The sequence below is a fragment of the Chamaea fasciata genome, unplaced genomic scaffold (assembly GCF_029207755.1).
Source record: "Chamaea fasciata isolate MVZ Bird 193981 ecotype frontalis unplaced genomic scaffold, bChaFas1.0.hap1 SCAF_7, whole genome shotgun sequence".
Classification (NCBI taxonomy): Eukaryota; Metazoa; Chordata; class Aves; order Passeriformes; family Sylviidae; genus Chamaea; species Chamaea fasciata.
The window spans coordinates 7,476,676-7,503,266 of record NW_027094092.1 but is presented as its reverse complement, the minus strand read 5'-3'; the positions used below and the strand labels follow the sequence as shown (position 1 = coordinate 7,503,266).

Here is a 26,591-nt window from a genome sequence, read left to right as displayed (position 1 = left end):
GGATGGGGTCCATCTGCCCCAGAAAACACTGACTTACAGGGGAAAAAAAGGGGGCCACAAAGCTATGATTCCTTCCAGTTGGCCTTCAAATGAGTCCATGTCAGGAAAACCCTAAGATTATACAATTCAGTATTTAAATCACTGTAAAATTACATGGAAAAATGGTTTTATTGTGCGGATTATGATCATCTATTACTCTGCAGTGAGGGATGTGGTTTGGTTTTATACCCATTTCTCACTTGCTAAACACACTGTTTTACTGTTATAGCCACACAGAAATATGCACTGGGCTTTTCTCTTTTTATATACGATTTATTCCTATTTCCACGTCTTTGTCTAGCTGCAGAAATTCTACCTTTTAATGACCTAACAGATTAAAACCAGGAAGAAAAGAACAATTACCTTCCTCATTTCTAGAAAATGAGTACATATTCCTGAAGAATTATGCATATCTAGAATGTGGATGATCAAGCAAAGGAATCTACAACCACATTTCTCAAAATTAGAAAATAAAAGACTGAATGCTCAGTAATTTTTTTTATTACCTATAGTGAGAGGAATTAAGTTTATATCATGCACAGAAGTCAAAGTGATATCATAATATGCACTTTTTCAGATCAAATGAAACAAGTTGAAGTTGAAGCTGCTTTAACACTGTCAGCTTTTAACAACAGCTTCTGGCCGCTTACCTTTATCCACTAATGAGAGGCCACAGAAATTTAAAATAAAACAGTATTAGATGAACTGAAAATTTAGAAAGCAAAGCTAACAAAACATGATACAGCATTATTTTCCTTTTTTTTTCCTTTTTTCTTTTTTTTTTTTTTTTTTTTTGGTAGATGTGCCAAACTTTGATGATGCATAAAATGTATCAACATTCCCTTGCGTAGCAGTAAAGGCACAAGTCTCCACAAAAATCATTCATGCGAGTCATGCACATTTTGAACTCTCCAAAGATGCAGCATTCTTAAAACCTCCTCTGCTCTAGACACTGTACACAGTGCAGCTCCCTTCATCAATTTCACATAGAGACATATAGATAGATATTTACATCTCCACCAAGCCAGCATGCTTGCCAAAAAAAACTTTCTTACCAAGCTCTTCAAGCTCTGAGGTCATGGACTTAGACCGCAGGGTCAGTGCAGTGGTTGGAGCTCGCTTAGGAGGTGGTGGGGCTGTGCATGGAACAGAAAAACACACAAATGTCAACGAAAACACACCCTCTGGAAGCCCTAAGCTCACAGCCACAATTCCATATCCATGTAAAAGAATAAGCTCCATGCAATAAGGCGAGAATAAATACCTACATGCGGAGGAAAAAGCCCTGAAATGCTTTTCATGGACTGAATTTCTTCACTGTTTCTGGCTCTAGCGTAGGTTGCTTGACACATCCGCAAGCTTTTATGTAACAGGATACATAGAAACATTTAAAGCTAAATAACTGTGCACTTCTGTTTCCCAGCAGGAAAAGGGCTTTCTAGAGAAAGGACCTCGCAGTAGTTGTGCCCCTTCTGAGAAATATGTGGGGCTAAAAACCTCCTGGGCACCAGCCAATCTCTGGCAGATTAATTTAATCTTTGGAGAAACTGTTCAATCTGAGAAAATGCAGGAAAGAACATTCAAATGCATCTTTAATTGTTAAGGTGACTCTCAGGGAAATGGGTGATCCTCAGAATATACAAGGTCTTAAAATACCAAGGCAATAATCTAGCACAGAAACTACAATCTTGTGCTTCAGAATCCTGATAACAAATATTTCTGGTGGTCAGAAAAGATCATCTCATTCCAACCCCTCTGCCACAGGCAGAGACACCTTCCACTATCCCAGTTTGCTCCAAGTCCCATCCATCCTGGCCCTAGACACTTTCAGGGGCAGCACAGCTTCTCTGGGCAACCTGTTCCAGTCCTCACCACCACCACAGTAAAGAATTTCTCACTAATATTTAGTCTAAACCTGCTGCCTTTCAGTTTAAAGCATTACCCTTGTCCTGTCACTACATTTAAGGTCATATATATCATATATATCATATATATATGATATATACCAAAAGGCAGAGGCGAAAAGGCTTGTTTAAAATGTGTGAACAGTAATTCCACCAAGCCAAAAATAATGCAGGACCATGCTGGCACATGATTTAGTTTAATACAGCCTTTCCCCTCCACCCCACAAGCTGGTCTCACTACTTTAAAAATGAATTATTATTATTATTATTATTATTATTATTATTATTATTATTATTATTATTATTCAGTGGAGGTGAAAAACACTTTCAGCACAGACAGAAAGTTTTAGTTTCATGGAGCAGGAGGGAGTCCTGGAGTGCCAGCTTCTCACCCGCTCCCGTGCTGAAGAGCCAGGTGTGTGTGAGTGATAACTCGGGACTGGGGAAGGAACAGGAACTTTCAGCTATGTGCTGCTGCTGTATGGAACACCAGTGAGCAGCAGCAATCTTTCCTGCTTAATGATAATTATGAGGGACTAATGACTTCCCAGCACAGCTGGGAAACCAAACTCAGGGGCATCTAAGGTGAAGGAAACCATATAAATTCCTCTTTTGTTTCCTCTTTTTTGGGGTGAATAAAAGATCATCTGTTCTTAGTGCTTGTCCTCTCTCACAACTGCAAGAAATTTTACTATAAGATCCTCAAACATATACATGTGAAAAACCCAAAAAGATGAACTTTAACACCAAGCATGACAAGAGAATATTGCTCTTTTGGCTACATGCTAATGTCTAACTCAACAGAATTAAATCACTCCAAATGAAACAAGAACAGGGCATTTCAAATTTTAGAAGCAAAGGCTAATAAATCAGAATTTAGAAAACAGTAATTTCATGCCCGTACTTGGTTTTCTGTGAAGGAAGAGCAGGAGAGTCCATTAGGAAGAGAGAAAAATGTACCTTTCTTCCTTGCTGTGTCATCTGGATCAAGATTCCTGGTTACTGTGACAACCTTCAGCACGAGGTGATTGCCCCCCTGTCGAATCATGTTCACCACCTGCCTGTGGCCAACTTTCACTACATTCTCATTATTAACCTGCACAGAAAGGAAGGAGTCATTTAGACCAAAATGCAGAAAATTTCCGTTCTGTCGTTTTTATAAACAGAATGTGGAAGGAGCAGGTAGAAACAGAATTTCTAGCTACTGCCTTTTAATGAAAATATGTATTTCAGGAACAGCGCATAGCTGACATGATGACCAGAAAACAAAACTACTCCTTTGGGAAATGCACACCTAGATAAATTCAACAAAATCCTGCCTTTTACATACTTTATTCACAACACCTAGTTTTCCTTCTGCAAGTTACTGGAAGGATCTCCTGTCCTGGAAGCAAAGACAACAGGGCCATAGCAGGCCCAAAGAGCACCTATGAAAAAGGAAGAGTTAAATACATGAAGTCCTGATCAGCTACTGTGGTCATGCCAATTAAACTTCAAACTGCACTGCAACACTCAGCTTACGGGAAAAAAAAAATCTATATATAGAGACTATATATAGATATATATGTACTCTCTAGTAATTCCTAGTGCTAAATCATCCTTTATGCTGGAAATGTCTTTCTATAATATCAATTAATAGACATAGAAAAAAAGCAGAGGCATGAAAACTGTAAATAAGCATGGCTAAAACTAATTTATTTATTCATTCAATCTATAAGGAGTCACTGAAAGTTATCTGAAATTTGAATGATGACAACATGTAAGACTGAAGTGCTGCCTGTGCTATTTGAACATAAAAGATATTGAGGAATGGAGGAAGAGCTGCTGCCAGGATACACGCTGGGAAGTTGATCTCTCTCCAAAATTCCACTGACTCAGTAATATTTCACTGAGATCGCTCAATGCCTTCCAAAATGAACAGTCATTTTCAAAGTAAGTGTTTTTAGCCTCCTCTATTTATTCTGACAGGCTGGGCATCTCACACTCTAAAGGATTTACAGTTTAGAGCAGAATCTCTCATTAAATATTATTGCTGTTTAACAGAACAAACAGCACAGGCCACCCGACTCCAACACGAAATCATTTTCCCATCCATTGTCTGGAAGGAAAACCTTCCCTTTTTTTCAGGCTTCAGCTGAGCCAAAATGCATTTTAATGAACCAAAGCACTGGTAAACCATCTTTTCAATGCAGTGCTGCAGTGGGGAGCCTACAGGACGAGCTGTGTGCTCTGTGCCTGAGCTCGAGGTGCTTCTGGAGAGGCTTTTTTGGTTCCATGTACTGTGACGTAGGTGGAACACATGCTGAACATCCAGACCTGTTGAGCAGGCAAAGACGAAGTTCTCTCGTTCTGTAGGTGGAGGGTATAAAAGAATATTGATTTAAATAGGACTCTTGCTGGTTTGCTTTATTTTACACCTCCTTAGCATCTGGTATTTAATTCCAAGAGATATTTATTTAGCTGGACCAATGGCACCTAAATTTAATCTGTCTAAAATGCTGAAGCAAACAGTGTTATCCATTTACTTCTGAATTCCTTCCAGTATTAAAGCGTCAACCAGGTAATTCTTTTCCACAGGAAAAAAAACCAAAACAAACATGTAATTAAGAATTATGAAATGCATCCACTTTATTTTTACTGGAATTAAATTTCAAGCTTGGAAGCCAAGTAAGGATTACAATGTAATCCCTAATGCTGTCAAAAAGTAGAGCCCTCCAAATAAATCAAAAGTCAATATTAATCAAACACATGTACACTTCACTAGTGTAAAGTGATAAATGTGTAATATGATAAACAGCTTATGCAGTATCCCATCTGTTCCCATCGTTCTGTGCAATGATATTTAACATTTAGAGCAGGAGCAAATATACACAACACATTTTTTTAAAGCTGCCTCAGAAACAGAACCTGTAAATGACTGTTTATAGCAGCTTTGTTGAAAAGGCACAGTTACAAAAGCTGGGAGTGAAAGAATTTACTCAAAAATAAATAAAATATAAATATTGATAGGCGAGCTGGAGGTTATTTAACTCAGAGTCTTACAGAAATACTAGGGAACCAAAGAATCATGAAACAAGCAGAGCAGAACCTCATCTTCACAGTCTTTAGCACCTCAGGGGGTAAAACTGGAGCATGATTACAAAGCAATAACTTGGGAATTGTCAATAGCTTGTAAGGATTTCAGTGACATTATTCCTTTTATCCTTCTTCAATATTTCATCCAGAAGGCAAATGACTGCAGGAAGGGTCATTAAGCAGTGAGGCACCAGAGTTCAAGCAGGTTTGTCTGACAGTTTTAGTTTGATGTTATTCAGCAAAACTTTTCCAGGTGTGAATAATTTGAGGCAAAGCTCTCTCGCCTTCCACTTCAAGCTTTGGCAGGGGGGAGTTTGCAAACCAGGAAAGCAGATACCTATTCCAACTGTGCCAATTCATTTAATAATCACCTGTGTTCTCAGTATTAAATATAATCCCGCTCTTTAAAACACTCAAAACCTAATTTTTCTTTTAGCAGATAAGCGTTTCCAAGAAAGCTCTAGAAACAAAGAGTAAAGTTGTTTTTGCAGGCACATATTTGTGGCTTTCCCACTTCTTCAACCCAATCTTTCCGCATATTTTCTGCAATCTTTCACTGCAAAACCTGAGGTTCTTATTTTCCTTCTGCTATTCCACAAAATGTTCCTGCACTGAGCTTTTTCTACCGTGTCCTTCATAAATCAGTGAAAACAGACAATAGAAATAGACATGTGAAGAGGCTGGGTCTACGCAACATCAATGAAATTCTGGTCATCCAATAAACCAAATGCAAGGAAATGTGTCCCTTGGGACAGCCCACAATTTCAACAGCTCTCCTCTATCCACTCTAGACTCTTGGGAAAAGCCTCAGATGTCTGTATTTTTGAAAATCATCTTTTATTATCATCTGGTTACTGGGCAGTGGGATGGAAATAACTCTGAGAGAATTAATTTATGAAGTAATATGATCTCATAGACTGAACGTCTTTAAAATAGTCTAAAGAGGCTGGATAAAGGCTTTTTTTCCCTGAAACGCACAGTTATATAGTGGGTTGAAAAACAATACAATGTAATGTAATGTAATGTAATATAATACAACAAAATATAATACAATATAATATAAGAGTAAAACAATCTGTGCATTGTAAGCTGGCAGATGCAGGAGCTGGAGCACATTCACTAGAGCAGCCTCCCGGTAGGAAGGTGCAAAAGGAAAAAAAACCCACTACCAGAGAAAGAGACCTTTGCAGACCTTGTTCTATTAATAAAAAAACAGTAATAAAAAAAATTCTTGATTTCTTCAATGCATCATCCTAATCCTTCCATTACCAAAACATTCCCTCAGTGGAAAAGGCAGTCAATCATTTTTAACAGCAATTAAGTAGACAGAACTCCATCATTATACTTAGAATGCCCATTGGTGGAATGGTTGAAGTTGGGAATGCACATCCTCCCAGAAGAAGCTTCTCAGCAGCTCTTCCTCATCCACTGAACTACTTGAAAAAAACCCCAACAAACCCCCAAACCCGTTACACACACTTACAACCCCCTGCCTACATGCTTTTTAAAATTCACCCTTTTTGATAAATATTTCACACACACAAACCCAATCACAATTTGTACCAGCAAAAATAAATAGCCCACAAGTGATTTTGCAGGCTCAAATGATGCTTCTGCATTTCAAGTAACCACGGAGCTGTGCACATGGCACTGCCTGTCAGCAGCCACTAGGAGTTTCCCATCTGGAGACTAAAATGTGAGAGGAAGAAAGACACAGTGACCCAGACACTTTTGGGGAAGTTATTTGTGCACTCAGTAAACCCACAGTGCCAACCTAGGGGTCACCTACTGAAAACTAGCAATGGGTTGTGGTGTCTGTGGCCATACTGGGATGGGCTGGAGCAGCATTTAGCACAAACCAGCACAAGTGTCCCAGATCTGCACCTGACAAGCATATTAAGTGTCAAAAATCCTGTTATTTTATCCTCTAAATTCATTCTAAAAGATGGATTTAAAGGGCTCATGGACAGCACAAGTGTATACAGTGAATCCAGAAAGGCTTCTGTGAAAGCAAATTTGAACAAATTCTGTTGGCAGCATACTTCTCCCTGAGCATCCCTGAATGCAAAAATGACCACAGACCCAAATGAGGAAGCAAGTTAAAAAGGTCCAAAGCCAAAAGATGCTTTGGTGTAATGACATTTTATGTGCTTACAAAATGCATTTCACCACAAATGATACCAAGATTCACTGTCTCAAGAAGCTAGCACATGGTTTTAACTTGTGTCTTAGATGAAAATAGAAAGTAATAATATAATATATGAATGAGTCCCATAATGAAAATTGATTTATGACTTTGTCTCTGCAAACCAAATTATTCCCACCACACCACAGAAGCTTAAACAGACAGAAGCAAATTGCTTCAGTCCACCAGGCTCCAACTATTCATTTATTTCAACAGTTTCTGAAATAAACCTTGAACAGTCTCTGGAAAACTGCTGAAGACTTTCTAATACAAATGGGAAGTTTGTTTACATTCTGATCTCCCACACAAACATCACTGATTCCCATCACATATCCCCATTTAATCTACTTTGGTGTAAAAGATGCTTCAGAGGCTTCATGTACTCTGTTGATCTAAAAGGCGCTATCCAAAAGAAGGAAAAAAAAAGAAAAAAAAAGCTTCACAGAAGCAGGGATACAAGGATGTGGAAATTCCAGCTGATATCTTGCATTAATGATGTTATTGCAGTAATCCACTTGCTCATATATTCGCCTGGCCTGGTGGCCTTACTGCATGGGATGATGCAAAGATGAAGCTAGTAAGCAAGGAATTAGACTAGGTGAGCAAATGAGGCAACTTCTCACCTGAATTCTGTCATTTATGGGGTTTCTCCAGAAGAAGAAATATTATAAGGAAGCATTTGACAGCCTTTCAGAAAAAAAGTACATGTGAATTAAGGGAAAAATATCAAAATCATTCATAAGCTTGCTACAGTTTCTTGGCATGAACTCAAATATTGGGGCACACGAACAGGATATGAGATGCCTAAAGGAAAACACCCTGTGGAGAAACAATGTCCTGAGGTTCTGAACACATTCTGTCCTGTCACCACATTTCTCCCTGTTTGCACGTGGGGAATGCTGTGCCTTTCGTGCTGCAGCTCTCGTGGCAAAGGGAGATGTTACTGCCTGGCGCTTGCTCCGGGCAAGGGCAGCAGGACAGGCTGGAGCCTGGTGAAACCTGCGATCTGCAGGCTGCTCCATCCAGGCAGACTTTTCCCTGGGCTGATTCAGCAGTGGCAAAACCGCTGTCTTGTGGATGTGGTCTCTGCCTGGAGACAGCAGAGCTGTCGAGGATGGGCTCAGCTGGCAGCGCCTCATCCCCCCCGAGTGGCACCAAAGCTTCAGCTGCGCTCAGGAACATCTATTTCTGAGAGAAGAACTGGAAGGAAGAGGCATCTCAGATCATAAACTCCAGACTCCTTGGTTGTCATGACAACTGCAACACAAAATTTGTTTCTTAACATTTAGCCAAGCTCCATCTTGGAACTTCTCATGTTTCTCATCCCTGCTATTCCTGTTAGGCCCAGAACCTCAGAGAAGAACTGGTATTTTTACTAATTTCTGACCCAGGTGTAACCAGTTTATATTAATTTCTTTTTTCCTGTGTCAAACTACCAAAAGCCTAAAAAGCCTTTATTTTCCCTTTACTTTCCCAGCATTCTACAAACATATCATGTGGGACTAATGTCCCGCCTTGGTTAAACATGTGTTTTACTAATATGACAAATTTGAAAGGCTGAAAGTGGCATAACATCTGTCAGTCCTTCAAAGACCTTTTCAATTTTTTTTAATGTGTCTAACTTCAGTCAAACCAGCCTACAAAGATGGTCATATATTCATCTGTGTTTCACCCAGCTAAGACTGGCCCCATGCCAGTGTTTGACCTCCCTCAAGGGAAATACTGACTTTATTTTCTTCCAGTAAGTACAAACTCACTGGATTATTTTGGGATCAAAGCTGATGCCCCAAAAAACCAGCAGGGTTAAAGGCTGCTTCTCATCTCTTATCCATGGCATGATTTAAAAGGTAGAACTATGTTAAATTAGCAATCCCATCTAAAATTTTGCATTTTGCATACTTGTATCGAACCTGAAAGTGTTGCAAGTCCCATCCTCATGGGACTACACAGAACATTTAAACATCACTGAATTACTTGGACCCTGTCCCATTAAAAATAATGGCCTCCATTAATTAGTACCTGCTCCTATTTTGAATCCTTGGGTTTAAGTCACATTTCATTGGAGAGGTTCAATTAACTTTATTGCAGTTGATTGAACTGCAGTGTTCCGCAATCAATTAAGTGGCACTTAAGATGAATTTGTCTGACGTCTGCCAGGTGCAAGAGGTGGCAGCTTCTCATGTTTTAACTTCTCAGGAAAAAAAATCCAATGAACTGTGCTCGTCTGTTTTACTTCTTTTTTCCTCAAAATAAACTCACTGAAGATAAGCCGATAACTAATTCTTTTTTTCCACATTCCAATGCTCAAAAAAAATATGTACTTGTTTAAAATTCAGTGAAATTAAAATGAAGTTTGAAGTGCAACAGAGAGTACCTTAACATTATTCATCTTGTGAACATGCCTCTTATACTGAATTTGTTCTCATAGCCTATAAATTATGGTACAGAGACAGGACCAAAAATAGGGTGCCAAAAAAAGCAAACTAGAGGTCACCCATATAGTAAAGAAACCTCTCTAGCACATCTGCCCTTAACAGATGAAAGCATGCATGAAAATCTAAAACTGCTTAAGCACTCCACAACCAGAGCTGCATCCACCTCATTCCCCTGGCACATCCACAGTCATCCTTTGTGCCCTGATCTTTTTCAGCCTTCTGATGTTTGCATTTTTGTAGTGGAGTTTCTCACAGATTTTCATGTAAACAAAGTGACGTTTACATTCCCCTCTGGAGGAGGGACAATTGATGGACTTCTATTTTGACCAGTGTGGTGGGAGAGGTGTCAACCTCGTCCTCCAATCCCTGGTCATTGTCCAAAATCTATAAAAGCTGAAGTAAAAAATAAACTTCCCTCCTTTTGCCCTGACGACCTGACTGTGTGCGTGTCATTCTTTTCATGTCCTATAGGGACAATCCTCCTCTGCTGGGGGTTGCTCCGAGGTGGAAGCAAACTGAGGAAAGGAAAGAAAAGAAATGCAACCCAAGCTGCTCACTCAAGCAGTGGGAAAACAAAATCTCATCCTTCCATGCTCCTCTGCTGACCAGTCGCCCACATCCCAGTTTGCTGCTCCGTCAGCAGAGTCGCTGATGCTTCCTGAAGCCCTTCTGATAAACTGACTCCAGAGGGAAAAAATATAATCAAAAATGAAAAGGTTAATTTTGCTCTGGATCACAGACTGCCACTTTGATCTGAGTGCTGGGCCAGCTCTGGGCAGCACAGTGGGTGGATCTGGTCTGTTCTGGTGAGTTTTGGAGGAGCCTCCTTTCGGCAGCCCTGTGCCACCATCAGCTCCTCCAGGACACCTCCTGCAGGGCAGCACGAAGACCAGGATCCCCTTTGGGCAGAGCGCATTTCCAAGCCAGGCCTCTCCCTGGAGCCAGCTCCAGCTTCCTCCTGTGCTGCTGTGTGGGACAGGAACAGGGAGCAGAGGCAGCTGAGGCAGCATTCCCATGCCTGCTGTGCCCCTAGAACAGCACCCACCTGCACACCCTGCCCCCGCCAAAGGGATGAAGGGCTTCAGACCCCAATTAAACAATTCCCAACCCAATGCTGGAGGAAAACAGGAGGCTGTGTTCCACCCTAAAAATATCATATTTGTTCAAATGGGGAGTTGCAGTGCTATTATGCAAGCTCTGAGAGGACAATGGATCTTTATCTGAATTCTGAATGAACCACTTGATAAGTATTTACAGAAGGTAGAAGCTCGCAGGCTGAGCCCTTCTATTTTTAAAGCTGTGCATACCTACACTAAAGGCCATTAGGCAGAGAATTCTAAAATATGGATCAAAATATAGATCTCTTTATGAGATTAATAATACAGCCCAATATTAATTTACATTAGGTAAGCACCCATTAGTCAGGCAACACAATTTAAAATTAAACCCTGTAGATGGGATATAAACTGCCTGGTTCTGTACATTTCAATTATTTTCTCTTAAAACCTTCCCAGAGATTACACAGATATATTGACAGAAAGTGTTGTCATCATGTGTTGATAATCTATATTTCCTCCTCCCACATACAGTCACTTTCCAGAAAATGCATCTGCTCTAAGAACAATATTTTTTAAAAAAAAGTATTGCTCATGCATCCCTCTTTATGCAGGAAAGCCTAATCTTAGAGCAGATGGAGATAATTCTTTCCTAAAGCCATGTTAGTTTTATCAAGGCTGCCTTAAACTTGGAATCCCTTGGAAGTTTAATTTGGAGGCCATGGGAATGAGGACTGAAGTCTGGGCCTGAGGAGTGTCTAAGGACACACAGAACAATCAAACTCACATAAAAAATGTTTCCTGTGTTAGATCAGAATGAAGATATACCTATCAGTCAGCTGGTGATGTGTGAGTGTCCTGTTTTAATTTAGAAAATTACCGATTGCACTAACCATAATGCAGCTTTTGTGCATGTTTCATGCCAGACTTCCCAAATTGAAGATAAACCCCAAAAAAGACATGTCAGTGATGGAGTAATTGCACAGCATAGTTACAAACATGGAAATGTTTAGTTTAAAACAACATCCAAATCTATAGGCACAATTGTAATGTAAAACAGACACGAGCCACAAATACTGTGTTATACAACATTAACTCGACAAAAGCAACCAAAGACAACGTTTGCAGCTCTTCTTAAAGAAAAAAAAACTTGTTTAGAAGAGCAACTTCATTAATTCATAATGAGGCTTTTTGTTACCACTTCAAAGAAGCGACGTTCTAATTTACTTACTCTCCACACAGAATAACCACTTTTTATCATCTCAAGCAAGAGTGTAAGTGCAAAAAGCTCTTCTGTAAAGAAGGAGTGATTTATTTTGGTGAGTGAACAAGCATCAGAGGAGGATAACAGCGGATTCCTCAGAGCATTTTGTCATAGCGAATAAGAATCACCAACAAACCTTTCATTAAGTTTGATTTTATTTGTAAATAGTTTGGAAATAAAAATCTATTTTGGGATGATCTGGTGAGTCACAGAGCACGAGGCAATTTCCTGGCCTTTAAAGAGGCTCCACCTTGGCTATAGAGAGTGCCAGTCCCGAGGGAACACCCTCCCAGCAGAAGGTAGAACCAGTGGAGCAAGGCTTTGCCTTCTGCTCTGCTCCTAGTCCGAGGGTGCCCACAGCAGCCAGAGATGCTGCAGCCGCTCCTTTGGAGACATTTGCTCCACAGCCCGATTTTGTATGCAAACAGAGCTTTGGAAATACATTTGGAGACACCTCCTGCCTTCTAGTGGCCAGAAGGAAGCCAAACCTGCCACCTTCTTCCTTTCAGCACCATCTGATGCTGGGGGTGAATCAGTGCTGTTACACACTGACATTTCAGGAACACTCTGAAGAGCTGCACAACCTCGTGCCAACACAGCAGCTCAGCAGAAGAGCCTTGTGGAGATAAGCATGCCCCAAACCTGAGCACAGGCACCAAAGAGAGTGAGACAAAGCACGAATGACAAACAAAGCCCAAGCAACAAGAACGTAACAGGATTTTCAGCTAGAAAGCAGCAGCCTCATTTGTAGCAAGTGTAATTTTAGAATCACTAGAAAAGATGTCCAAAATCACAATTCTGCAGACTTGTTCTCCTGCCACCTAAATTTTCTCTGCAACCCAACTCCCAAAATTAACAAACAGCAAAGCCATACGGAGTTTAAGTCTATGCCAAATATTTTAGAATGTGAACTAAGTCTTAAGCACACAAGGAAAGACCAGAAAAGGAACTTAGTTTGTTAAGAAGAACAGAAAGAGTTGGTGCTGACCCACACTGAAGGGCAGAAATGCTATTTGCTTCCAAAATTAAGGAAGGGAAACTTCCATTTAAACACCAAATATTATGCAAACCCCTTATAATTCAAATTAAATTTCTATCTGGGTGCTGTAGAATGGAGTTTAAATGTTAACCAAGCTCTTAGACAAAGGTTTAAAACTTGGAGGCACTGTGGAAAGAACTAATATTTCTCACAAAGTTTGAATTGCCAAAAGCTGTGTCAGGGTGACTTGGATACTGCCGTTGATGGACAAGTTCAGGGAGAATCAGGAGATCAAATTCCCGAGGTGCTCAGAAACCTGCATCCCCCTGCATAGGAGATAAAACCACCCAAGGTGTTGGAATGACTCCTGTGAGCACCTGTTGTGCCAAAACTTCATCCTAAATCCCCATCCTGGGAAGGGTCGGGGGCAGCAATGCAGATGGAATGTCACCCACCTCATCCAGCCCCTCCTGAGCACTGACCCTCTGCTGGGCTACTAAGTCCTGCTTGGCCAGCACCTCCAAGGCCACTCCCACTGCAGGATTTGGGAAGCAGCAAGGGCTGGGGACCATTTCCAGGGACTGGATGGGTGGAACTGCCTTGCTTTGGAGCCTGTCCATCTGTGCGACAGCACATTGCTCCCTGCCAGCAGCCACACATCCCAGAGAATGTGGAAGACTTGAATTTCCCAGCCCATGTGAATTCTACGGGTTGCAGATAAACCTGGGAAAAAAACCTGCGTTTTGCCAAACATGCACCAGGTAACCCTGCAGGAAGTTAGCAATTTCATTTCACAGCTACCAGGAACAATTCCTTTAGTGCCACGGTGCTCACATGGCTTTCCCACCTCACATGGAGACACAACTGTGAGAAGGAGGCACACTCACCACTCTAATGTATAAATTTTAGATGACTTTAAGGTGCTGACTGATTCTGCTTGAGTGCCATCCTCTTTTTTTATTCCAGCCTCTGAGCTCTTTGCCTAATTGCCCAAATTGCAGTAGCATCACATCTGATTTCTCTCCAAATACCTTGACCTAAATCAGCTTTGTCCCAGTTACTGGCATTGACATGCCTGGCAATGGTAGAGGGACAATTTCAGTGTATCCTAATATGCTTTTTATTGATTTCCAGGTGAGCCTTTTTTTAGACTACAAGGAAGACAGCCATGAAAGACATGACTTAGATTCTGAAATCTGACTGAGGCAACATAAAAGCTTCAGCTCTAGGAAACATTGTGAAAAGGAACCTTAGTGTGTGCATACTCACTCCTATTACTGTGTCCCCCAAATCCTGCACAGGCAGCACTGCTGGAATTGCACAAATCCAAGGCAGAATGTCTTCTGCCACTGGCTTTGATTGCTGCATGACTGTCAGGCTTCAGAGCATCTTCCTGCGGAATGCAAGGAATGCCTGATCCGCGACCAAAGCTCCCGAGACTCTCTGAAATTAAAACTATTTTTAGCCACCCTAAATATATGCTGTCTGAAATAGTTAAGTGAGCCATTGTTGCTAATATATAGCTCCTTTCACACACATATATAATACATGCTTATCACCCAGAGCACATTCCTTACTGAGGGAGCACAATTTCGTCCAGAGGAATGGAGAAAAATGTAGGTGTGTGCACTAGAGGCAGTAGAAACCACCCTGCTAAAAGGCATGGGAACAGCGAAAAGCTGGGGGGTTCTGAAGCAGCACTTTAAAAACAAATAAATCAATCAGGCAGACAAAAAGATGCCACTAATTAGTCCTAATTTCTTTGTGGGGAAGAGCAGCTCTAATCTGATGGAGGCTTTACCGACTCCATCAAATGGCCAATGTTGGTACGACAGGCAAGGGCTACTTAAAAATAAAACAAAAGGACAAAGGACTGGGAAAATCGTCCTTTTAAGCACAAATTGACTCCAATTTAAACGTTTCCTCAGCAGAAAGCTTTATAGCCATTTTGCTTATGTTTACATGGCACTTCTTTCGCAGAATTCTTGCTCAGAAGCAAAGAGCTGAAAGTTTTATCCTCCTGGAGAGACTCAACCTCATTGTTTAATTCAGGAATTGGCTGCATCCAAAACTGGAAAAACTCATTTGTAAAATTCACTGGGGTTTGTATGCCAAAATCAGGGCAAATAATTCGGGTTTCCTGATCTTCTGTACTATTCATGTGGGCCTGGTGGCTGTTTGGGAATTCCTGATCTCTGTGGACATTCTGGTCCAGTGTTATTTTCAAAGAGAAAAGAAGAGAGTGTCTCACAGTGTAGTACTCAGAAATTGAGGATGTGGAAGAAAGTAGCAGCAACTCTCGGGAAAGTTTTCCTGCATCTATGGCATGTGTAGGAAGTTGTGTGGATGCAAGAACTCTAAAAACAGACATTTTGTCACTTTGGTTAGAGATCAAAGACCTAAAAAACAGGATGCAGCCTCCTCATAGCATCAGATTCTCAAGTTACCATCTAATATATTTCCACCATTGCTCAAACATAAGTAATTTTATCATAAAATCCCAGCATTATAGAATGGTTTGGGTTGGAAGATACCTTTAGAGTCCAAGTCCCCCTGCCCTGGGCATGGACATCCTTCAGTAGGCTGAGTTCCTTCCCATAAACCCAAACCTCAGGAGAGCGGCAAATAAATGTTCCTGTTGCACATAAAATACAGCAAATTTTTTGGAACTTTAGAAACCAAGCCAAGATTGCATTTTAGAACTGTATCATTACCTATCTGCACCAAGATTAAACTGATAATAGCTCCAGAATAGGCAGGATCTTGGGGTTAGTTGCCTAGCAATTGAAACTTCTCTTTCAGAGCCCAAAGGAGGCCTAACAGCCTCCTTTTGTGATTATAACCTGAAGTTTTCCTTCCTGACAGTGCAGTTGTGATGTTCTTAGCTACAAATCAATCACCTAAACCTTTGCTTTATTTTGATAACGTGACTCCTGTTATGCATGGGAAATATATTCCTGTCTGCCTGAATTCTGAGCTCTAAGAGTGTTTCACCAGAGCCTTAATTTGGTGCCCTTAAAATCTATTCCCATTGAAGGTGGCTCAGCTTTTCTGCACTGAGACATTTTACAAATTCTAGATCACCCTTATCAGGCAGGAATATGACAAATACAAATCTTTCCCACCAATTTCAGTAAGATCCACTAAATAATTAGGGAAACAGGGATGGAGCAGGAATCAGGATCAAATTCATCCTTTAACGATGGAAAAAGTTTCTGATAACACTGAGGAGTTAAGCTACTAACAAAGCATAACTGAGAACTAGGACAGAGCCTGTTTTCTTCAGCCAGGAAAGCAAGCACATGCCCAAACAACAGAGCAAAATGGATAAATTTTAGAAGCCAAGGATAGAAAGGAAGGATGGGTCATAGGTTGTGATAAGAAATCAAGGTTAGTTTCCTCCACCTGGAAAAGACAAAGTGATCTTTCACTTTTCAAACCAGTGTGGTCCAAGTCCTATATTTTATGTTTTTACTTCTTGCTTTGTCTTCTAAGCAGGAAATGCAGTATAATTTTTAATTTTTTTTTAAAGTCTGAAGTACTAAATTCATCACAGCTCCTACCAAAACATTAGCAAAGTCCTCTTAAATATTTCCATTGGGAAATCCTAATTATCAACTGTGGCTTCAATGGCCTTCTTTGCTCCTGTTTTGGCTTTCCCTGGAAAAGTAACATTCATTTTGCCTTGGAGCATGTGCTGCTTTCATGTTTTCCTCTTCATGCATTTGAAAATGAGGACCAGCTCTTTACAAAGCTCATGGGCAGCCTCTCACTCCCTGCTACTGCAGCATCCCCACCTTGGGTTAATGAAGATACCCTCACTTAACTATGCATAACTAGATTTATTTCTCTTTTTTTTTTTTTTTTTTTTTTTTTTTTTTTTTTTGGGGGGGGGGGGGGGGGCTCACCCTGGGGTTATCACATAATTTATCAAGAAGAGATGAAGAATTTTGTTTGACATAGCTGCAGCCCATCTGGAAGGTTGCAGGAGATGTAATGTGACCGAAAGCAATGATTTCATCCCGCGCCGTGACAGCCAGCAAGAAGCAGCAAACCACAAAAAACCCTCACTGTGAATTATATAGGTGCAGAACTTCAACTGTAAAAGCTGGATTAGTTAAAAGGTTCCTAGATAATACTTAGTCACAGAAAGAATAAACTCTGGTTACTTATTTCCTTCCTTTTGTCATACAGCAAGACAGTTTAAAAAGACAGACACGGGGAAGCCAAGCACTTTGAGGGTTTGCCAGTATTTTGATTAGTGACCAAAGTCAGTGAACTGCACTTTGTCTTGTCTTTTATGTAAGAATGAGGATGAGTCATGCAAGACTAAAATAAACACCTTCTTGGAGGCAGCCTTGCTAATAATAGCTGCTACATCTTTAGTCCTCCCCACTTGAAACTACTCTATTACTAAAGCAGTAGTATGGAGCAGAGCACGCTCAGGGATGAATTCTGCCTCTGCTGCTTGCACCTTCCTCATCTGATGGTATCAAAACAGACAATTCACAGCAGACACTTGCTCTGGGTTTGTGTGACACTGTTTGGCAGCAGGGAGGGCTGTGGGGGTGGCGGCTGTGGGAAGCTGCTGGAAGGTTCTTCCAGGTCTGATGGAGCCAGTGCCAGGATGGACTCGATGCTGGCCATGGCCAAGCCCATGAGCAATGGTGGGAGCATCTCGAGTGAGAAAATGTGAGAGAAAAAGCTCTGCAGGTCCTGAGGTCAGGGGAGGAGAAGAGGCAGAGGCACTGTGTCCCCACAGTCCATGGAGGTCCACAGGAAAGCAGAGATCCACCTGCAGCCTGTGGAGGAGCCCACACTGGAGCAGGAGGATGCCCAAGGGAGGCTGTGACCCCACAGGGAGCCTGTACTGGCACAGGGTCCTGTGATCCTGCAGGACATCCACACTGGAGTTAACTGTTCCTGAAGGACTCACCCCATGGAAGGGACCCATGCTGGGGCAGTTTGGGAAGAACTGCAGCCCATGGGAAGGATTGATGCTGGAGGAGTTCATGGAGGATTCTCATCCCCCCTTTGGAGCAGGGAAGGGGTGTGAGGAGTCCAGTCACTGAGGAGGAAGGAGCACCAATGACCACATGTGATGGACTGACCATGGCCCCCAGTCCCCATCCCAGTGTGCCACAGTGGGGGAAAATCAGGAGGAAGGTGAGCCCGGCAAGAAGGGAGGGGTGGAGGGGAAGGCGTTTTAAGATCTGTTTTGTATTTCTCATTACCCTGACTTCAGCTGTTATAAATTAAATTAATTGTTCTCCAAATCATGTCTGGTTTGCCAGTGACAGTAGCTGGTGAGTGATCTCTCTCTGTCTTTATCTCAGCCCAGGAGCCTTTTGGGGTATTTTCTCTCCCTGAAACACTGGTACATCCATGAACCCTGCATGGCACTGATACCAAAGGGAAGCTCCATTTCTGACTAGAAAATAGGCATACTTCCTATTCCTAAAACATAAATCACGTCTGTGAACTACTCTGTACAAAGAGAAAATATTTTCAACATATGCATCCCATAATAAACACATGAATTATATTTTGACACTTTGAGGAAACTATTAAACTGTTACATGTCTTTCAGGTGTCATTGAGTAGGAAGGAGTTTAACCATCTCCAGTATTTTTACACAGCAAATTCAAATAGTAGATATTTTCCAAGTGCAAAACACTGCCCAGGGAACAGCAGCCAAGGCAAAAACCTTTCCACAGCACAGCAAAGCTTGATAAAACCATGGAAAAGAACACTTCCCTGAGTTACAACTGGACCACGAGGAACTCTTCCCCCTTATCCCAACAGACCGACAGGCTCTTCCTGTTCGAATGTGCCTCAGAAAACTGCACTGGAATTAAACAGTTTTCAGGGGCTGTCAAGCCCTCCAACCTCTCCATAACAACAATCACCTCCTGTCCTTCCATCTGAGCAGTGAAACAGCAGCTAAACAATGAGCCTGATGTATTGGTCGTTATCCTTCAAGACATTATGGACAAGAATCAATCACTTTTTCTGGGTTGGATCAGCCCTCTGTACAGAGAAGATTTATCCCAGTTAGAACTCACCTTTGTAGCAGAGCTGTTTTATTTCAAGATTGTCAGAATGATAATTTTTTAAAACACATTTTATAATTGTTCAAGGGGGGAGAGCAATTTTTAGAAAAACAAGAGAATGCCCTGCAGGTTCAACACAACTGATCTTTCATTTACAAGCCTCAAACTGTCAGGTCACTGAATATTGTCCTTCAAAACTGACAACCAAGACTGGCTCCTATTAGAAAAACATTCTCAGTGGCTTCCCCAAGACTTAAAAACCCCATTTAGCTTCTCATTTCCTCTGTGAAGTTCTTTTAATTACATAGCCAAACTTGGAAAGGCCAAACAACAACAGATTCTTCCATGGCTCTCACAGTCCTCTCACATTGGGAACCTATGTCATTTGTGTTTTAGCAGACACCAAAGGAACTTAATCTTGTTTCCTGAGCACTTCTGAATTATTTCTCACAAAGAGAAGTCATTGAGATTAGAAAGTGAATAGTCCTGGCAGCAGGAGCAGTTTCTTTGTAGCCTTCAAACCGTGCTCACACTGCCCTCACAAATAAAAAGTATCCCAAGTTTCCATATATTTATATAAAACTTGATTCTCCTAAGTTAATGAACTAAGTCAGTGCAGTAAATTAATAGGTTATTAGAAACTTTTTCACGATATAAGCTTGGCTCAAATGACAATATTTCAGTAGAGCACTCCCAGGTCTGCTCTCAGGGAGGTCTGCAGGTCTGCTGGCAGGAAGGCACCTGCATGGCAGAAAGGAGTGGGGATTGTCTTCCTGGCCCTGCCTTCCCAAATGCCTCTCCCAGCACACCATATGTTTCACACACAATATTCCAGATGGATGCTTAAAGGGTTCATTAATTCCTCAAACCCAGATTTCTGAGGGCCTGGACAGCTCATATCTTTGTAAAATAAGGAGGGCGAAGTAAGAGCCAAAAACAAAATTTGGGGAAAGGGAGTTAATTTAAGACGTGTGCAGGGATGGTAATGAGCATTTGGAATTAGCAGCAGCTCTGAATTCCTTCCTTTGGATCCAGTGCTCCAGGACTGTCTCATTCCATTGAAATAATTATCTGTACACAAATGACATTTTAAATACAGCTTCACTCTCATGACACCAGGCACAGCTTTGGAGGCTTGGTTTTGCTCAGAGCTGCAGCCTGCATTAGTCATAACATGAGCTACAGTGATCCTTAACCTTTAAAGGAGCAAATCCATGGCCCACTAACATTTTTGGAGGGAAAAATTTTATAACACCCCAACAGCCACAAAACAATCCATCAGGGCCTTTCCAGTTCTCTTTCTTTCCTTTATTCTTTTGAGGCACCACTGCCGACTTTGCCATCCTGGACACTTTTCTACTGCCACAACACGAGGTTGTGATGAATAATATTCATTCACTCCCTCCCTGGGTGCGGAGTCAGATTAATGCTGCATAGAACATCTAAGGAGAGATGAATGGGATCCTGGAAACACTTCCTTCTGGAACTGTGCTCAAATCCGACTGCATTTGGAGGTGGAGCTTGAGAAGATCATGACGCACGTTGTTCAACAGAGGTGCGAGCAAGAGCTGAAAAATCTAGGAGGAATAAGCCCTCAAGCCAAGAGCTTCCCCTGATGTATAGCCCCACATGGAGCACAAAAGGACTTCTAGTCTTCCTCATGCAAATGAATTGAAAGCTGCACTTCAGGAAAAAACCACACATCTGTTGGAATGTAAGTAAAAATTCCATTGGTAGATGGCAGAAAAAGAGAGCAAAATTTGTAATGCAGATTTCTGCCTCCTTCTATTGTCATCTAAAATCTTGCTGGTGTTATTTGACCTCTTTTCCACCTCTTCTCTGGAAGAACGGATGGAAGTCAAGTGAAAAACACGGAAAGGAACAGCAAAGTCTTATATCCCTCTGAGAGCAACAAACAAGTGGTAGAAATTGAAATATTATCTTTCCTTAGCGATGATTTTTTAATAGATCTTTCCTCAGATACGCCCTTTTGTCCACAGTCCCTGTAACTGATAAACCAAAGAAGACAGCTTCCATTAGAACATTTCCTAAATTCCCTTAATATTTTTTTGCCTTACCACTGACCCAGCGATAAAAGGCTCTGACATTTTACATTGAGGAAGGCACAGATCATCTATAATCCATTTTAACCTCTATGTCTGCAGCATCTGGACAGTTATTATCCCTATTAGAAGCCTCTGGAATCAAAGAACTAACAGAATGCATATCATCCATGAAAAAATAAGAAGAATACCTATCCTCTGAAGTATTTATCTGGAATTCTGTGAAGTCTGTGGCTCTGGAAGATGAAAAATGTGTGAGAGATCATCCACTCCAGAACATCTCAAGATGCTCAAGGGGGAATGGCTTCAAGCTGACATTGGGTAGGTTTAGATGAGATATTGGGAAGAAATCCTTCCCTGTGAGGTTGGGAGGCCCTGGCACAGGGTGCCCAGAGAAGCTGTGGCTGCCCTTGGATACCTGGAAGTGTCCAAGGTCAGGTTGGACCTCACTGTCGTAAGCTTGTTGTGGATCCAGAAGGATTTATCAGCCTTTTTCTTCTACTTGTCCTGCTTATCCTGCATCACATGGAATTATCTGATCAAAACCTTCAGCTATTTCTGACCTGATTTTAATTGGTGATCCTGCCTGCCCTAATAATGTGAAGAATGATGGTGCTCCTTTAATCTGAAACAGCCAGATAACTTCATGAATAACTTGTCCATAATGTCATCCCTACAATCCCTCTGCCTATGTCATTTTTAGACCCTTGTGATCTAACTTTTCTTCTAAATCTGGCCCCCCACTTTTGAAAAAAAACCCCAAAAAACCTAGAAATTTTCTACAAAAGGTTGAAAATTCTTTAAAGCTATTTCTCTTTCAGTTCCCCAGACTTTGAAGTGGAAGAGGCTTAAGAAGATATCAAAATTATTATTGATGTTGGACTTCAAGCATCTGTGTATTTTTTGAAAATCCAGCCCTTAAAATACACAGATAAAATACATATACAGATACACTTAATCTGTAAACTGTGGGCATAAAACTCAACTTATTTCCAAGAAACACAAATGGGATCAGGAGGGGAAAAGTACAGCAACCTCTTCCTACAGGAGCAATGAAAAGTTTTGAGGGACAAAACACATTAAAAATTGAAGTCTTTTAATCCAATTAGAGTCTGTACAGAAATACAAAAAACTGGATAGAAATACAGATTTTTTAGAAGTATCAGAGATCTGATTTTGACTGCTGTCATATTAGGAGGAAATGTGAATGAGAAAACACTGTTCAAGTAGGTCAAAGCAAGTCTGCAGATTATAAAATAGCATGTATTTATTTGTACCCCTTTTCTTGAATATTATTACAGACCAGTCTTTGTTTCCCACTACAGCACATTTGACCTGTTAAACCCCACTTTAATTAAAAATTAATAGCAACAGCTAAAGCAAAGCATGTCACATCCACTTGGCTACATCAACTTCCACCACAGGAAAGTGAAGGTGTTATTTACAACAGATTAAAAGAAGACTGAAGTTCCCGTGGTATTGACTTAGGAAGTAACTGAAATAATTTCCAGCTTTGTTTCATCTTCTTCCAGAATACAACTTAATCCTCTTTTCAGATAATTCTCCACTTACCAAGCTGGAAACTTTTGAGACCAGGATTATGCAAATGCACCTTGGACCACAACAGCTTTGATTTTCCAAAAGGCACGAGCGAGTCCAGACCTTCATGGAAATCCAGAAAATGTCCAGGCAATAACTTTTTTGATGGGAAAAACCCTGACCTATCTGAATGGCCAACTATATGGTATGTGCATTTGCCTATTACTGTTTTCAAATACCCGACACCTACTTCAGTTCAGCATTCAAGGAGCAAGGTCAGAAAAAATATCAAGAGAATGTTTTTAGAGACAAATTCACTCAGAGAATCAAGTCAGAGAATGAATTTATTTCACAATTTTTTGCCGTATACTAAGTAAATAATCTATTAGCTGGTTTGAAATTATGAATACCTTGAAAATAAAAAAATATAATGAAATGAGAACCAAAAGGGTTTTGTTGATTTTTTTCACATAATGAATTCTTGAAAATAAAAGCAACAACATAATCTAGTCTAGCTAGATTCACTTGGCGTACAGTGATGCAGTAAAGCTGCATTTACTAAACTCTGCTAGGGAAAGAACAAAAAATTGGAACTTTCCCATGCTGATAAATAAAGTCAGAGATATTCTGCTGAATAAATTGACAGAAATGCAAGTAACAATAGGATTTGCATGAAGGGAACTCTCCTGTGCAAGCACCAAAATGTGAATTTTAAGCTTCCTGCATACACAATAACTTCAGCATACAGACCTGAATTATATTTTTTTTTAAGTAAAAAACTCACATAATTAGCGATATGTTAGGTAGTCATTAGAAGCTGATCATTCTCTTGTGAGCTGAAGTTTGTTAATCCTCTTTCTTTAACTAATCCAAAATTAATGACTCACAGTAAGAAAGAGTCAATAAGCGCTAAAAATAATCTAAGAGCAAAACTTAGGCAATGATTTATTTATCTTCATGCTGATGCAGGTGTATGGATAAACATTGAATAAAGCAGAATTTTTGTGGGTCAGTAGCCAAACCAGTATGTGGTCAGTCAAATAGCCCTGGGTTTGCTTTCAGCATGGACTTTTGCAGACTGATTTTATTTCAGCAGAGCAAAGAATCCAGCTGGTGTATTTTGATTATCCATTTTAATTCAGAAACAGAGAACAAGCTTGGCTTGCTCAGCACTTCTTTGATAACTGTGTACCTATATCTCTATTTAAAAAATCTCCAAATTTTGCCAATTTTTGTATTACGCAAATCTACAGAATTCACATGTCTGCATCACAGAATCATGGGATGGCTCGGGTTGGAAGGGAGCTTAAAGCTCAATTAATTCCCACCTATACTTAGAATATATATTAGCATTCCAAGAGGATGATGGCAATATTCAGTAAGTATCCTTTTCTCTGTTAGCAGTCAGGAGAAAGTTAAAACTAGTACTGAAAACGAATGTTAACTGTATGACTGAAGCCTTAAGCAACCAGCTATTAGCTACTGCTATCAGCAAAATAATCTCCTGCCGAATGCTGTTAATTAGAGCAAACAGACCAAGCAGTCAAACCATGGAAAAAAGGGAAATGCTCATCTTTGTCACAACACACCACAGTTTCCTTCAGTAATGGTCAGAATCTGGGTCAGACACTGAAGCTCCTCACCATTTGGCATTTTCCAGGAAAAGCTGGAAAATCCAGCAGCTGATTCCCCACTGTCTCCTGGGAAACTACAACCTGTGACCACAGGGATAAACACATCCAAGCTTTCTTTCAAATCCATCAATAGTTCATGGCATAGATCTCTGGCACCCTGTGTGTGGTTTTGAAATTACCCCTCACAAAAGCCAGAGTGTTTCTTTGATAACACAGACTTTAAAAAACTGCCATTATCCAGAAAGCGTTAGAAAAAGTCTTGGAGAATCATGGAATCATTTAGGCTGGAAAAGACCTCAAGATCACTGAGTCCAAGCTAGCACAAATATTCTCTCTCTTTTCCTCAAAATGTGGACTTCAGTCGTTTTAGGTGCATTGGCTTCTCCAGAAGAACCTCCCTAGGGCATTTTTCAATGCACTGGCAAGGAAAAAACCCTCAGTTTTCCACCCAAAAACTACTTCTGAGATGAGACAAGTCCAAGGTAGGAGCCTCACCTGGCACTGTCAACACACAAATGCTCAAAGCAGCAGATCTGAGAGAGAAAACAGAGGTCACTCAGCACAAGGGAAAGGGCAGCCTAAGAGACAGAATGCAAAAATACAGATGGTCACGAGTGAAAAATACTCAGAGAACCAATAAAAGCTGAAGGTTGCTCAGAGGACAAAGCAGAAATGCATAGACAGAGGTAGGAAAGCTCTGAAGTGACCCAGGAATTGAGCTGCGTTCAGCAGAACTCTGAACAGCAGAGATGTGCTGTGCTGCTGCCCAAGGGTCAGCAGTGATCTGGCCACAGGAATTTATCATAGAGATGGAAGACAAAGAGACAGGTGACCTCTGAAAACAATGTAAAGCCAGAACTGTTCATTTCAGATATGAGTCAAGGGCTAGAAAATATGAAAGTCAAGATAAAGGAGAGAAGATTTCTGAATATTTGGAGGTGAAAAACAAAGATGTTGGTCAGACATCAGTGAAAGAACAGAGTTATCAGGACAAAAATATTGATGACACACAGAATTACTTGAAGAAAAAGACAAAAGACATATTCAATTTGCAGTGGGAAGCTGATTGCATCTTCCCAAGTGAGGATTCAATCCAAATGACAAAGGCAAAACTGAATATTATTCTGTAACTGCAGAATGTGAATTATTTCAGAGATGCCAATAAAGCAAAGAGTAAACACCAGCAGAGAACATGGGTGTAAAAAAGATACACTGAAATGGAGGGGATTCAAGCAGTGATAACATCTTTCACTACTGACATTGATTTTTTATTATTTGAATATTATTAAATTAATATTGTTGGTCACAAGACATTGATCTTTAGAATCAAAGCAAAAAAACCTTGAAGTCCATGTGACGCAGAGGGACACACAGCATTGGTTTCTTGAACCCTGGTGCAATGAACACATTTCAAACTGCATTCATTTATTAAATGGAATAAATTAGATTATTGCCAAGATTAAGGTCAAGGTAAAATACTAGTGAGTTGCAAAGCAGTGATTTAGTGGTACTTTGGCCGGAACTCAGCACTAGCTTATCAAATCCAGATCTATAGAAAAACATCTGGGATACAGAACAGTGTGACATGAATTTCTATTGGCCTCACTACAGGTAAATTTGGGAAATGGGTTATAACAGCCTATGCTGCCAATCTCTCCATCACCCATGGACATCTTTTCCCTTAGTTGATTTAAACAAGAACCCCTCTAAAAAGGCAAATCCAGACAGAAAGACCAAAACCATTTTAGTTTTTGAGAGGGGCAATCTATTTTAAGGACTGTGACTTTCTCTCCTAAATTTAATGATTCCTTTATTCATCATCTTAGCTGGATAGTTCTAGGAGAGTCTATACTTAAAATTTGCTTATATAGAAATGCACAGGGTCTAAAGGGGAGTTTCTCCTTTGAGGTCAGCTATCCCAACTGGTTACATTTAATATTCCACGCAAAGTGCCACAGATCACTGTATTTTTCCTTTCCCAATGCTGCTGCATTTAACATTATTTTATCTGATGCCTAAAGCCTGGTAGATTTGCTTAGAGATCAGTCTAATAACAAAAGGCCTGATGCACAAAACCAGTTTCCAGCAGTAAATACAGATATATTTAATCTAGATACATGGAATTTTCATCATGCCTATTGTTATCTATACCTGTGGAGACTTCAATACATCTTAATTTGCGTTGGATGAAAACATTAAATAATGTAAGTACGTTTTTTATGGAGTCCTCTTGCCCATTGGAGCTGGAAAGCACCATGGTAATATGATAAAATACTTGGGGTCCTATTTTCCTTCCCAAATTCCCTCTATACTAAAAGCAATTGACATTCCTGTTGCTGATACCATGGTATCTGTAAAACAGAATT

General features: G+C 40.6%; 1 protein-coding gene across 7 annotated transcripts in view; it reads right to left on the bottom strand.

The window, feature by feature from the left end:
* SHANK2 (SH3 and multiple ankyrin repeat domains 2) overlaps positions 1–26,591 on the bottom strand; it is a 282,608-nt gene that overhangs the window by 38,433 nt on the left and 217,584 nt on the right. For all 7 annotated transcript variants that reach the window (XM_066187426.1, XM_066187431.1, XM_066187424.1 and 4 more), the window contains 2 exons: positions 2,904–3,039; positions 1,095–1,175 (listed from right to left, as the gene is read on the bottom strand). In XM_066187426.1, coding sequence (XP_066043523.1) covers positions 1,095–1,175; positions 2,904–3,039 — 217 coding nt within the window. The remainder of the gene's footprint in view (positions 1–1,094; positions 1,176–2,903; positions 3,040–26,591) is intronic.